The 15,604-nt window shown below is 37.7% G+C and overlaps 1 protein-coding gene across 5 annotated transcripts in view; it reads left to right on the top strand.

Annotated features, from left to right (window-relative positions):
• LOC129751289 (dihydropyrimidinase) overlaps positions 1–15,604 on the top strand; it is a 77,366-nt gene that overhangs the window by 24,731 nt on the left and 37,031 nt on the right. For all 5 annotated transcript variants that reach the window (XM_055746707.1, XM_055746710.1, XM_055746706.1 and 2 more), the window contains exon 2: positions 4,224–4,365. In XM_055746707.1, the coding sequence (XP_055602682.1) occupies positions 4,318–4,365 (48 nt within the window). In that variant the 5' untranslated portion in view covers positions 4,224–4,317. The remainder of the gene's footprint in view (positions 1–4,223; positions 4,366–15,604) is intronic.

The raw sequence follows: 15,604 nt of genomic DNA, 5'->3' as shown, positions 1-15,604 counted from the left end.
GATTAGCGCCCTTCTCAAGGAGGCCATCATGCCCTTATCTCCCCTACTGTTCAATTTGTAACTCAACTTTTCACTGATTGTAGGTGTCTAAATTTGTGCAGCAATCCGTACATTTCAAATCGTATGGATTCGAGAGGATCCAATTTTTTTTTTTGTTTATGTTGTCTTTCAAAATTACGAAAACTTTTGACTTATAATTCACATCCGAGAAATCTACAACCATAGAAGAGGTTGCAAAATCCAATGCCTATTTGGCAAAATGATGCATGACCACTACATTCAAGCGAAACAAAAAAAAACATTTTTGAGATTTTCAATCTATTGGATAATTCATCACGAAAAAAATATAGTATAAATCGAACTCATCGGATTTTCATCCTGTTTGATAATTCATCCCGAAAAAAAATTATAGGGAGAATCGAACTCACTGCAACATCTCATTTCGGCTTGTCAGTCCGATATCAGATGGTTCACTGAGTCAGTTAGCAAACAAAAGTTCATTGTCATAATCCTTCTGCCACCGCCCGATTACAAAAAACGCACTGCATTGGCCGGTGGTTTTTGTTTTATCCTCCTTTGTCTTTGATGGGAAAGGGAAGAGAAGGGGAGCGGAATGGGGTGGTTAAGGGAAACTAGAATCTGTTTTCTATTGCAGGCCGGTTTTCTCATGCCGTTTTAGATACACAGCGATTGCTATAGGGGAACATGCCCTATTATGCGCCACCTAAGCGAATCGCTGATTTTCTACGTATTCCACGTACAAATTGTATTGAAAATGGGTGCAATCGTTGGAGAAAAGTGTTTTCTACAAATGCCTATGATATTTTATTACTCAAATTGCTAAAGTTGCTTCAAAAACTTGATTTTTAAAAACCATATTCAAAGCCACAGAACAAAACTGTGTTGCAAATACGCGCCGCTGTGTATTCAATATGCGCCTAGCAGCCGAACACACCCGAGAGCAGCCGAAGACCAAAAACACACCAATACTTACAGACACTTTGACTGAAAAGAAAATCAAAATGGACTAATCAAAATTTTGAAAAAAATGAAAAGTAGATTTTTTGGGCTGAATTAACGCTCAAAATATGGCTTTAGACTTTTTGTTCATTTTCAATGAAAATTGGCCTTTTTGAAAAATTTATGCTATTTTCAGCCTACTACGATTGGCGCGTTATAACGAGCGCATGGGCCGTGATAGAACATACCCATAAAAAGCATACCTTTGTGAGTTTAGTATGATTTTTTAGCATAAAATCATAGTTTAGATTCTCCTCTATCGATGTGTCAGAAAATATTGTCTTATTCGTTTTTCTCTGCCTGGTGACACCTTATTGAAAGTGTTTTAAAATTTAGATCAAAATGACAAAAAACCTAAATTGTGAAATTATCACGACACAGGGGCATTTTAAGGAAAAAATCATACTTGCCATGACCAATCACAGCATTTAGAACAAATTGGTAATATTTTGCAGGCTTCAAATGTTTCAGATTCTTCAAAACAAAGGTGGCGCGTATTAGCCACATGGGGCGTTATATGAACTTTTCCCCTATCTTTCGACAATATCCTTGGTTCCATCCTGCTTTGTATTGTGATATTTAGGATATGTGATATGTTTTATTTGATTTCTTTCAGACATATGCAATGTGGTTGTGCTGGGAGGACAATGCCAGTTATTAGAAAGCTTGTTAATGCCGGTCCGGCATAGAATCTTATACCGATAATTCCACCTCCAAAGTAGTTCATTATTGGATTAGGGTCTGATTTGTGGGTGTAGGGAATTATTCGCAGGTGTCTAAATTTGTACAGCAATCCGTCCATTTCAAATCGTATGGATTCGAGAGGCTCCAATTCATTTTTTTTATTTACATTGTCTTTCAGAATTACGAATTTGACTTATATTTCACATCCGAGAAATCAAGTTACAAATATCACGATTTCTAAAATATTTTTATTTTCGATTCTATTAACATTTATGAATTTTCTATTACTAGAAACACAATTTAATCGACTGCATTAAACTGCAACAAGAAAGAAGAAAGAATTGTAAAAAAATGTCTACTATCACCAAACCAAAATATTTGTTGAAACTATGTTAAAGTCAAAGTGTTAAGTGTTTTGAAAACTTAAAAAACAACAAAACGGCAAAAAGTGCTTGTCTCATGTAGCTAACAGGTTACAGTGAACAACGGGTTAAAATGTCATTATCTCACCGCGCTTCCGTTCGTTGAAATTTAGTCTACCACGTTTGTTGATGTTGATACATACCTACTAGGGACGGCATGTTTCAACCGGCCGACCGTAACCTAATATTCTGCTGCCCGGATCGGGTTATGCTTTTACTTTTTTTTAGTGCTCTTGCTTGCTGTTGTCTTTTTTGCCATTTTTTTGCTGCAATTGTGCAATTTATTTAGTCCCATCACGATGGCGAAGAAAACATTGGGCTCGTGTGGGCGTGTAATTTGATAAACGGCGTGTCGCAAATTGGATCAGCACCAAGCCAACAACCCTAGCCAATATTGAAGAGGGTAGAGATATTTAGGGGGAAACACTTGTTGAAGAAGATGTTGGATAATTGTACGGAAAGACGGCTTAACTGGCAGAGTCAGAGTGCTCTCAATTGTTATGACGTAGATTATCAGAATGTAGTGTTCCGGTAGTTGAACTGCATAGCAGGGTTTTATACTGCAATGGTCATGGCACGAGATCAGAACGTCTCAATTATGGATCGTACTTATCTCTGGTGAGTTACGATGCTTGGAGTCACGTTTCAGACATTGCATAGTGGGTGAATTTAAACTACATTCATATGACCTAACCTTGTACCTACATTTTTTGTCCAACCTTTGGTAATAAACCTTTGCAAAATCCCATAACTGAATCTCCTGAAACTGTTTTAGGATTACCCTAGTAAAATATAAACGAATGAATCCAATACAGTTTAATCAAAGTAGATAAGAACTACTTTTGCGTTATACGTTTAGAAGTTTACGTGTTTTGAGATTTTCTAGTTATTTTTTGAAAAGTTGAGGAGTAATTTTAAATAGAAGCTAACTCCAAAAACATTCCATTCCTTGGTTGCTCAAAAAAAACCTGGAAAGGTTGTTTTTAACTAATTTTTGTAAAAATAACATCAGATCCTCAATGCATTTTTTAAGTTTTTTAGACATAAATAAAAAATTTTGATGTTCCCAATTTCTAAGCATTTTGTGTGTTATAAATTTGCTAGAATATTTTTAACTGCTACTTTTATCAGGAACCATAATTTAATAACAAGTACATACTCTTCATTTTGAATGCTATCAATTTCAGTAGAATTGTAAAGCAACATTGTTGCTAAAACAGCCTTTAGCTATCAGAGTTATTAACCAGACCGTAAACGAGCTGTAGGTTAGTTCAGTCAGGCTCAAGAGCGTAATCAATCAATTCGTTCCGTTTCATTGATGAAACTTATTCAAATAAGAGTTGGATAAAACCAGTTTAGCACTGCAGCTATACTTATGTTGGCAACGATTTTTTCCCGAAAATTGAACAGTAGAAACAAAATTACATACATATTTAAAACAATTTGCTTATCATACTTCGAAACTCATCGATAGCTGGCGAAGGGTAGCTCGAAAAATGTAAATGTCAATTTGCCTAATCAATTGATCATTCAATTTCTCACATTTCATACGCATCACTTCAGAAGTAGGAAGCACAAATAAATACCACGTGTTAAGCAATGCACAAAATATTGGTTTTCCTAATTGCCACTTTACCCGTTCCCTGGAGCCGAGCCGAGGTTCAACATTTTTCGGTACATTGAGCTTCAAAAGTGTGTGCAAATTTCGTATCAACTTGGCCTGATCGTTACACGTGGCTTCACTTCCCAAAACCCTGAGGCTCCAAAAAGATGTTGATGCTAACGATGGTGAAAAAATTACAACTACCGAAAAAGAAGAAAAGCAAATTGGGCAACGGCGCTTGCTGGTCAAATAAAATTTGGGGCTGTGAAAATCAAGTGAAAGTGATTCAATAATAAATATCCACGCAAATCTCGGTGTGCATTGTGAGAGGAAATTAGTTTTTCGGAATCGATTTCGTAATGATACCAATCCAATTCAATCCAATACGATATGTGATGGTGGCCAATCTTAGTGAAATTAGTTTACGCCCCAAGCCGCTCGCAGCGTGCGTGTGCATTTAAATAACCGATGGTTTTGGTTGTTTTTTATTGCAGAAAGCATCGAACTACGTAGATATCTATCATTTTAATAACAGATAATAGTGAAATCAGTGCATTAGAGTGTTTGTATTATAGAAGAAAAAAAATTATGGCAGCGCCTCCAGCACCGGTAAAAAAGGTTCCCATTCATCTACAGGTGAGTTTGATTTTATTGATATCTGCATATTGATGATTCTATTAGTTACTATCTACATAACATAACTACCTAAAGAAGTAAAGTGACAGTTTTATAAATTGAGATTTTTCCCAGAGACCCCATATGAATTCATTTTTCCATTTCTTTTTCCCAAAAGAAAGTTTCTTTTTAAAGAGTCACGTACCCCGTTAGAGCAAGTTCACTGGTTTTGGAAAAAAAGTGGTAGAAATTTCGTCCCTTTTTGCACATTTTGAAAATTTTGCCATGCAAAAAAGTTTTCAAGATCTGTCGCCTTCAAGTTTTCTTACAACACGTGTTGTATTTCCGCATGCTGTGATGCAATAACAGCAATATTTCTATCACATATGGCTAAAATAGAAACAGTGCTGTAAAAAATACAACACCCAGAGATCTTGAAAACATTTTTGCATGGTAAAATTTTCAAAATGTCAAAATTTCTACCACTTTTTCCCAACACCAGTGAACTTGCTCTTATAGATTAAATAGTGAGTGGCTTAACGCCAATTCCATGTTGAACGAAAGAAATATGACACCACTTATTCCATAATAGAACCCAAACATGGTTCTAGCTTCCGTCATATTTTCTCGAACGACTGTCCATTTCCGTATCTATACTGTCTATGACTTACCATAGTTCTTACAGGTTGGTGGAACTGGACAGAAAAATATGTAGATGCAAACGTCTACCAGCAAACAGTTTACCATCATAGTGAAGCGCTAAGTGCATAGGTAAATGATTACCTTTTTTCTCTTTTTTAACTTGTCTAGGTATCCGTACAACTGGCTTGACGCAACATGTCGCTGTTTCCTATAATAAACTTTTCGATTACCTATGCTGATTATGGAAGTTGGAAGCGCTCACTGTTCTTCTGTATGAAATTTGTCTATTTATGGAATAGTAGATACAAACGGAAATACATTCAGCACCCAAGTCAAGTGCTTGGTACCTACCTGTTGGTGGAAACCCAACTATTTTTTTATTGCAGAATGCGCCACTTATCAAGATAGGTCTTGCACGAAGGTAGTTAAAACTTTTTTCGCTGGTAAAATAAAAACAAAATGTTGAAAATACACACACATTAGAACCACTTCCATGAGTACTAGCATGGAGAAAGTGATTGGTAATTTTAACCAAAACAATCTAGACTTGAGGGGACATCGTAAATGTTTCCTTTAAAAATCCTTCAAAGAATGCTCGTTATGAATCAATGAGCAATCATAAGATAAATATGTGATTGAAGCATAGCAGAGTGCTTGTGTAATGTCTTCAAATATCAATAAAAGTACAGGTTAACGATAAAGCTAAATGAACACCGTCAATTTTTATATGTTGCTTTCTCGTTTTTTTTGTATCCGTTGCTTGTAAGACTTTTTTAAGCCGTAGTTTTAAGTCTATTATTGGCAGCAACTCTTTATTTAAGGTATGTACATCAATATCAATGTGAGTACAAACTTCCAGAAGTGGCAGCTAGCATACTTTAAATGCTAAAACCGTCAACCTCCAGAAGAAGAACAATGCATGCCATAACTGAGATTCGATCTCATGACCTCTGGCTTAGAAGACTTACGCTCTCACCTCTTAAAAAAGGCCCCTGGCTGAATGTAAAAGCAATAAAATCAGGCATCTTCATAAAATCAGGCTTATTAATAAAGGATGCCGGGTAAATTGGAAGACTCGGAGCTTGCAGGGTACATCTTTAAGGAGTGTTCATTTTATAAAACGGACACTTTGTTTTGACGATATTTTATTCATTTATTGGCCAAATTACATAGAGTTTTCTGTAAAACATTGCAAAACTAATCCAGAACAAGAAGAAAGTGAGACATTTTACCAAGAATTTTAAACGATAACGTTGGTGCACTTTTCCTCGAGCTCCCTTCATAAGCCTCTTTACAGTTTCCGGCTTGACTTTTCGGCTGGCTTTTGTCTACACGTCTCTACAACGAAAACTGACTGACTCAGACTGATAGATTTCGCCGCCTCCAAACGAATGGCCGTACGTAGTACCTTTTTCCAGCACCGCCTCCCACACAAGTACACCTGCAGATCACCGTACCAAACGCAATCACAGATCGACCACGTTTTGATTGACAGCCGGCACTTCTCGGACATCATCGACGTCAGATCCTGTCGAGGCGCCAACATCGAGTCAGATCACTATCTGGTGATAGTGAAGATGCGCCCAAAACTCTCCGTAGTGAACAACACACGAAACCGGCGCCCGCCTCGGTTAAATATCGCACGACTGAAGAAACCTGAAGTCGCGGCAGACTACGCGCAATCGGTCGAAGCAGTGCTGCCGGCAGAGGGCGAGCTTTATGAAGCCCCTCTTGAGGACTGTTGGGATACCATCAAGACAGCCATCAACAGTGCTGCGGAGAACGTCATCGGTTATGTGGAGCGAACTCGACGGAACGACTGGTTCGACGAGGAGTGTAGGAGGGTGATGGACGAAGAGAATGCCGCGCGGGCGGCAGTAGTGCGAAGAGGCACCCGTCGAAATGTGGAAAATCACCGACAGCGGAAGAGGCAGCGAGTCCGAATTTTCCAGGAGAAAAAGTGCCGCCTGGAGGAGGAGGAGCTCGAGGAGCTGGAGCAGCTGCATCGTTCCCAAGAAACACGAAAATTCTATCAGAAACTCAACGCATCCCGCAAAGGCTTCGTGCCGCAAGCCGAAATGTGCCGGGATAAGGACGGAGGCATCCTGACGGACAATCGTGAGGTGATCAAAAGGTGGAAGCAGCACTTCGATGAACACCTGAACATACAACCACTTATAAAGAAACTTCAAAGTATTTGTGGTACAGATCTCATAGTAGCCTACGCAGATGACATTAGTGTGGTGTCCACTAGTACGCACAAGATAGACAGAATGAGAGAAGTGTTTGTGAGTTTTCAAAGAATATCCGGAGCAAAACTAAATCTACAAAAACTAAGTGCATTGAGGTTGGTGATACTCGGCGATCATCTATGAACGTACCATGGTTGAACAACGATAACACCATCAAAATTCTGGGAATTATCTACGCAAACTCGATACGACTGATGATAAAGTTGAATTGGAATGAATTGGTTTCGAAACTCCGTCAGCTGATATGGATACACTCCATGCGACTACTCACCTTGAAACAAAAAACTGCACATCTAAACACCTACATGCTGTCCAAAATATGGTATGTCTCGTCAATTCTTCTTCCATCAAACAGACACATAGCTGCATAGGTGTTCCTGCTAGAGTCCCGATACAACAGCTGGCAAGAGACATAACTCAAGGAGGTCTCAAACTTCAACAGTTCAACTGCCGGTATTTAAATGCAAAGCACTCTTCGTAAACCGACATCTTCGAGAAGCCGACTGCATGCCGTACTACCAACGTTTCGTAGACAGTCAGCCAACAGACATTCTTCCAACTGATGTACCCTGCTTGAAGACTATGATGCAAATCCGCTCGCAACTCCCAACTTTAGTATTGGAGAATACCTCATCAGCAAAAATACACAACCACTTTGTGAGTCAAACAGATAGATCTAAGGTTGAGTCACAAAATCCAACATTAAACTGGGAACGTGTATGGAAAAACGTAGCAGATCGAAAATTGTCTCCTGAACAACGCCATCAGCTGTTTTTTATGGTGAATGAGAAACAACCACACCGAAAACTTCTTTTCCATATTCGCAAAGCAGATACAGAGAACTGTCAGCACTGTAACACACACCGGTAGAGACGCTGAAGCCTCGATACAGCACGTGTCCACGTGTAGCAGCGGGATGGCAACTACTTCAACGAAGATTAGGAACGACACTGAATAATCGAACTTTAACATTTGAAGAACTGCTAAGACCAGAGTTGAAAAACATTAGTCAAAGAACACGAGTGTACATCCTTAAAAGTTTTGTTAATTATATAAGGTTTATTAATGCGAGTGATTCAAATCTTGATGTAAGTGCTTTAAATTTTTATCTAGAAACAGATGATACACCATAATGTAAATTGTTGATCAGAAACTTTTGACTAATAAAAAAGTTTAAAAAAAAAAATGAACACCTGAACGGCGCACATGCAGGAGATCAAGACGGTGGGGGAAGGTACATCGCCGGCGTAGCCAACGACGTAGAGGAGCCACACCCAACGATGTGTGAAGTTAAGGAAGCCATTCGCCAGCTGAATAGAAATAAGTCGGCTGGGAAGGATGGCATCTCAGCCGAACTCATCAAAATGGGACCGGACAAGTTGGCCGATTGCCTACACCGGTTGATGGTCCGGATCTGAGACATAGAACAGCTACCGGAGAAGTGGAAGGAGGGGGTAATATGCCCCATCTACAAGAAGGGCGACAAATTTCACTGTCCTCAATGCCGCCTACATAGTGTTGTCCCGAATCCTACTCCGCCGCCTAACGCCACAAGCAAACAGATTCGTGGGAAGTCATCAGGCCGGCTTCATGGAGGGACGGTCAACGACGGACCAGTTATTCACATTACGGCAAATCCTCCAAAAATGCCGGGTACACCAAGTCCCTACGCACCATCTATTCATCGACATCAAAGCCGCATACGACACGATCGAACGTAACGAGCTATGGAAAATCATGGACGAGAACGGCTTTTCCGGGAAGCTGATCAGACGACAATCAAGGCGACGATGGATGGAACGCAGTGCTGTGTGCGGATTTCGGGTGAATTGTCGAGTTCATTCGAATCGCGCAGGGGGCTTCGACAAGGTGATGGTCTATCCTGCATGATGTTCAACGTGGCGCTAGAAGGTGTTATTCGACGAGCGGTGGGCGAAATGCGGGGCACGATTTTCAACAGATCCAGTCAACTTATCTGCTTTGCCGATGACATTGATATAGTCGGCAGATCATCTGCGGCGGTGGAGGAGATCTACCGCAAACTGAAACGCGAAGCAGGAAGGATTGGGTTGATGATTAATACGTCCAAGACGAAGTATATGCTGGCCTGCGGATCCGAGACCGACCGAACCCGCTTGTCCAGTAATAAGAAGGTCACGATCGACGGCGACGAGCTGGAGATAGTCGAAGACTTTGTCTATCTCGGCTCACTGGTGACCGCAGACAATGACACCAGCTGTGAGATCCGGAGGCGAATTATCAGCGGAAGTCGTGCCTACTATGGACTCCACAAGCAACTGCGGTCGAGAAGACTTAGCCCTCGCACGAAGTGTAACCTGTATATGACGCTCATTAGACCGGTTGTTCTCTACGGGCACGAGACATGAATATTGCTCGAGGAGGACCTGCGTACACTCGGGGTATTCGAGCGACGAGTGTTAAGAACCATCTTTGGCGGCGTACAGGAGAACGGAGTGTGGAGGCGAAGGATGAACCACGAGCTCGCACGACTCTACGTCGAACCCAGTATCCAGAAGGTGATGAAGGCTGGCCGGATACGCTGGGCGGGACATGTCGCGGGAATGCCGGACGACTGTCCTGCAAAACAGGTGTTCGCTACGAATCTGGTAGGAACAAGACGAGCGGGGGCGCAACGAGCAAGGTGGTTAGACCAAGTGGAGCGTGATATTGCGAACGTGGGGTGCCCGAGGAATTGGAGAACGGTTGCCATGGACCGAGTGAATTTTAGGAATTATGTTCGTCAAGTTATGTCGTAAGACGGAATACTATGTAAATAAAATAATTGTCTACATTTTCTTGAACTCGTCGATGGACTGTGCTTCTCTACCATCCTCCCGAAGATTTTTTTTTTTTATTGAAAGAAATATGTTTTTTAAAACAAAACACACACATATAGGATCTCAGTGAAACTTCATGTTTCTTTGAAGAGATCTAAATTCTACTTAAGACTAAGCGCGTACATCTTTCAAGGATATAATGGCTAGCATTTTACTAATGCTAACACCACTAACCCACAGAAACAGTACTATGTTTGCCGTGACCAAGACTTGATCTCATGACCTCTGGCTTAGAAGACATGAACGCTATCCTCTAGGCCACGGTCGGCGGCAAATGAGAGTAGCTAAAGCGTAGTGTGCGGAAGCAAGGTCATGCCAGAACAATAGTGGGCTTGTATGATGACGATAAAGAGGAACAAGGCGTTAATCGATGCATTCCTTACGATAATTTTCACCATTGATGGTATCTGTTGTGAAATATGGCGAACTTCTTTCCCCGTATGAGCAGATAGCTTGCCAGACAAGCACTTTTTTGGCAAACTTTTCGATTTCAATGGATCGCTTATCATGAGGTACCTCCTTACCAACAAATGCGTGGAAAAATTGCGGCCCAGGAAAAGCGGCTGTGTCCAGTTTGCAATAAGTTTCATCGTCCATCAAAATGCAACGGTTACTTTGCTTCCTCAAAATCGTATCCAGTCTCCGGCATCGCTGCTTCGCTCGTTCGTGCTGTTCCGCACTCCGTTTAGGATGTCTCTGCTTTCTGTAGGTCTTAATGTGGTTCGATCTATTTATATTTTGAACGGTCTCAACGGAAATTTTCAGTTTCTTGGCAATTCTTCGAACAGAGTTGTGTTTATGTGACCACAAAAATTTAACACATTTCTTATCGATTTGTAGATTCACTGTGCCTCTTCTGGTTTCGGGTCTTGGCAAATCTTCAAGAGTATGGTGCTCTCCAGATTTCCTGGTGATTTGATAAACCGCAGACTTCGGTCGTTCCACAAGCTTTGCAATATTTCTACACAATACAGGGTGGCCAGCGAACCGGGAAAACCGGGAAAACCGGGAAAAAACCGGGAATTTAAAATGAGACCGGGAAAACCGGGGAAAAAACCGGGAATTTCAAATCAAAACCGGGAAAAAAATTTATGGATTAATAAAAACTATGAAATCCTAAAATACATTCATTTCATCATGATTGATCTTTCTCTCAGAAAATTTACAATCTATAATCGTTGATTCCAGGATTATTAACCATTTGGGAAGAGCATGAAAATGTCGGGATTTTTATTAATGAGTAAAATACCGGGAAAAGTCGAGAATATTTGGAAAATCGAGATGTCTTGACCACAAACTTAGCTTATTTCTTTGCTCAAGCATATTGTGCACTGCAGTGAATATAAAAATGTTTTCAAATTAAATAAACGTTTCACAACTGTGAAGTTTTAATACGTTAAATCTTGGTAGTTAATTTTATAGCGTTAATTAATTAAAGATTATTACCATTGTGCACTTTTTTTTGCGAATATCTGGAAAAAATGGAACTTGAAAGCTGAATGAAGAAATATAAAAATTCAATTCAAAATAAAAAAAATTGAATTGTGATGTGAATTCATATGTTGAAATCAGGCAGTCTTCAATTGAATCCACATTTAAAAAACTAAGATTTAAGCTTATCATCTATCTTATAACTGGAATTATACACTAGTCCAGAATTGACGAAGTTCGAATCGGCATCAGGAGCTCATTTTGTTTTTTTTTTCAGAAAAAACACGTTATTCTGAAAAGAAACTTGGAAAAATTAGCAGAAATCTATCAAACACATCAATCACACACTGCGGGAGTTATTTTGAAGAGTCCGACTAAAATATCGGATTATTAAATTTTTATTATTATTTAAATTATTATGATTATTAAAATTGAATTTTTATACAACGTTAATCGAGAGATATGAATTCAGTTATTCAGCCATGAAGTCTTACCTCGGTCGACAAATTTACTGAAAAGCTATTTTTACAAAAATCTGATGATCAATGGTAGTTTTAAAATAGATTGAACAATGAGAATATTTTTTGACGTGACTTTTCTTATTTTCAGCTGTTTCAATTTAGTTTACATTACCTCAATAATAAAAAATAATCATAACCATACTTAAAATTTTCATTTGATTAATAAAACATAAAAAAAAATTAAAAAAAAACAAATATTTTGTTTGCGTCGAAAAACTGTCGAACACGTAAGTTCAAAAATCAAATTTCTGACAAACGATATGACCTCGAAGAACTTATTTTTATTGGTTGCGAAAATATTTTCTTTTAATATTTAGCTCAATTTTAACTTTTGAAAATCGGGAATTGTCCCATGCGGGAAAAATGCTAGAAAAAAGATGCCACCATTTTATTTGATTTATTGATAAATTCACAGAAGACGGAAGATGTAACAAGAGAACAAGTTTTTGTGTGATTCTTGTTTAGATTAAATAAAAAATCGAATAAAAACATCCGTTTTTGAGATAGGACATATTATCTAGAACTCAGCGCATTCTAATAAAAATGTTAAAGGTATCTGATTGATTCAGTATTCAATATGAGAACCGAAATAAAATTTCAGATAGCTTATCATGAATAAGGTTCATCTGAATCTGTTTTAAGAGCTTTAGAAGAAAAAATATCAGAATGTCAGTCAGTAGATTTCAATTAGATTTCAATAGAAAAAAATTGAATTTCAACTTGAAATTTTAAAAGTATTATATGGCATCATATCAAAACTATGATTTATCTATGCGAATAATAAAAATACAGCAGTTTCTCTTATAAAAAACGAAGATGGTATAAAAGACTAAAAAGAAAGTAACAATTTTCGGTTAAGGTTCGGACAACTAGATTTTTTTTTTACCATATTACAATCATCATCATTCGAATAACTTTTGAGTTTCAAGATGGAACTAAGTCCTCTCACACTTTTACATTCAACTTGCATAAAGATATCTTCAGTTTTGGTCAAATGGACATATTTATTTGCGCATTTTGAAACGAGGAAAACCATAAAATTTCATTCGGGAAAACCGGGAAAAAACCAGGAATTTGAAAACGGAAACTCGCTGGCCACCCTGCACAATAATCCATCTGAGCAGTACTTTTGAATTATAAAAACACAAATTTGAAATAGGTAAAAACTGGTTGTAGATATAGCAACGAATTGGACACACAAAAATCTGGACTGCGTAAATAATAACGACCGTCAAATAAAATTAGATGCAGCCATAATTCATGCTATAAAAGAATTCGGTATCGAATTTTGAATACGGCGAATGCGCCAACATCACTGTTTCGAGAAAAACGCGTTCAAAGTTGGACAGCTCCATAAGCTCTCAGCAAAAATATTTATTTTGTTTTCTAAATTTCTCAAAAACTAAATATCATTCAGATAACTTTTTACTATCAAAATGTATCTCTAAACGTACTTTTCAGCCCAACTGATAACTCCAATTGTTTACATTTGACGTATTCGCCCTTTTCAAAATTCACTACCGAATTGATATTTTTTTGTTGTTTTTGGAAGTTTTAATTAACTATACTTGTATTTTCCAGCATTAAAAACACAATTTTCATAACATAAAGGTTTCGTAAAAATCTTTTTTGGTTTAAATTTACGTCTTTAATATTCAATATGACCACTAATTTTTATTCTATCTATTATTATCAAACCGTTTAATTGTCGAACCATGAGACTATTTTCAAACATTTTTTTTAACCTTCCAAAGCCGTTCGCTAAATATCCGTTTCAGGAAAATTTGAGTTGTAGTTTGATTTCGTTCTCCTGGCTGTAAATGTTAACCGATTTTGATGATATTATATTCATTTTGTAGGTAATTTATTCTAATTATTCAACATACCAAAATTAAGTCAATATGTATTACCAAATTATCAGAAACTGGTTTAGAAAGTAAAAAGTTAGAAAAATCAATTTTAGTTTTAAAATTCTCATAACATCTGACAGCTTTTCTGTTTCATTGATGTTTGAAATCATCAAAAATCCATCTATTCGACAATGTATAGATATGTTGGGGTCCAATGAAAGTTTTGACTGCTTTCTCAGATCTTCCGGTAGAAAAAAATCTTATTTAAAAAAAGGACATCCAATGTTGGCTTTGCTGAGCTGTTTTTCATTTCCCAATGAACCGATATTGAAAACTCAAATTTTAATTTTTTTGTCGTTAACTTGATCATTATTTTTATAGAACATACTTGGTCTGTCAAAACTTCCAGTTCTTCAGTTTATTGGAATGATGATAAAGATGTTTGAAATGTGGGCTTCGGGTCATATTGCCCCGAACAGCTTTGGAGGGTTAAACAGACTCACATAGTGCAAAAGTTTTAAACATGAAAGTGTTGATAAAACCAAAGGATATTGTTACACCGTTTTGAAAATAAACAATTTCATACTTAACCTCGCTCCAACACTTCTTTTCGTATATGGAGGACCATCCCAAGTAAAATGAACACTATTTGTAAATAAAAGAATAACCCCATGAACATGCTCACCTAGCAATGTATAAAGTAAGAAGATTACTTAGCACGTTTGATCTGAACAGATGAAGCTGGATGAAACAGTGTTTGTTATCAGAGAATAAACAAAAACGATCATGTTTAATGATCCTTGAACTTGATTAAAGTAATTAAACGGTAGTTCTCTTCAATCAAACTCAATTTGACTGACAGAAGAATATAAACAATGAGTATTGATAAATAACACCAATTTAATGTAACAGTAATGAAAATACTCTTGCTGATCTGTTTAAAAAAAAAATTACAAAGGTATTCAAAAAAGCAGTAGAAAAAAATCTTTTTCTCTCTGTGGCTCTTTCTCCTGGTGCTAATTTGAGGTCTTGGCTAACAAAATATTGTTTAAATTAGTTTATGATGGGTCAACGTTACTTGAACTAAATGTTTCACATTTCCTCTTATCTTTAAATATTTTCATAATATCCGGATATCTGAAATAGTATGACAACAGATATTACGACAGTTTAAGACAAACAGGTTTTGCGTAGAAACCACTTATTTATCTACGATATTTTCGAACATAATATCTCGAAAATAATAATAGGGGGGATAAGGGTATAATGGCCACCTTAAAGGGGATGCTTATTTAACCATAGAAAACAGCTATAATATGTGAGTCACATCATTGTTTCGTGTTCAGACACTAAAAAAGTCTACTTCCTAACTTGAAAAAGTAGATAAAAACGTTTCAAAATGCATTTTAAGAATCTTCGCCGAAAGCTGAAAATCAGTCACTGTAGGAGTTTAATGAGAACCCTTCTTGGGGCAGTATGAGCACCTTTAATTGGATTACGATGAGCTTTTTCCTCCGTAGAATCTTGTAGCGAATTCAACTCGATGAAGTCAACTGAATAATAGAGCTACAGCGTGACTTGTTTCATCTGACGATTTGGCGTATTGGTAAGGTGTCGGAGAGATAATCAGTAGACTCGAGTTCGATTCCTGGTCAAGGTGATTTTTTTTTTCATTTATCATTCATAATCGATGCATTTTTTCACTA

Source organism: Uranotaenia lowii, chromosome 3 (genome assembly GCF_029784155.1).
Source record: "Uranotaenia lowii strain MFRU-FL chromosome 3, ASM2978415v1, whole genome shotgun sequence".
NCBI lineage: Eukaryota > Metazoa > Arthropoda > Insecta > Diptera > Culicidae > Uranotaenia > Uranotaenia lowii.
Note: the sequence above shows the minus strand (reverse complement) of the source record. Positions and strands in the feature narration are given on the sequence as shown.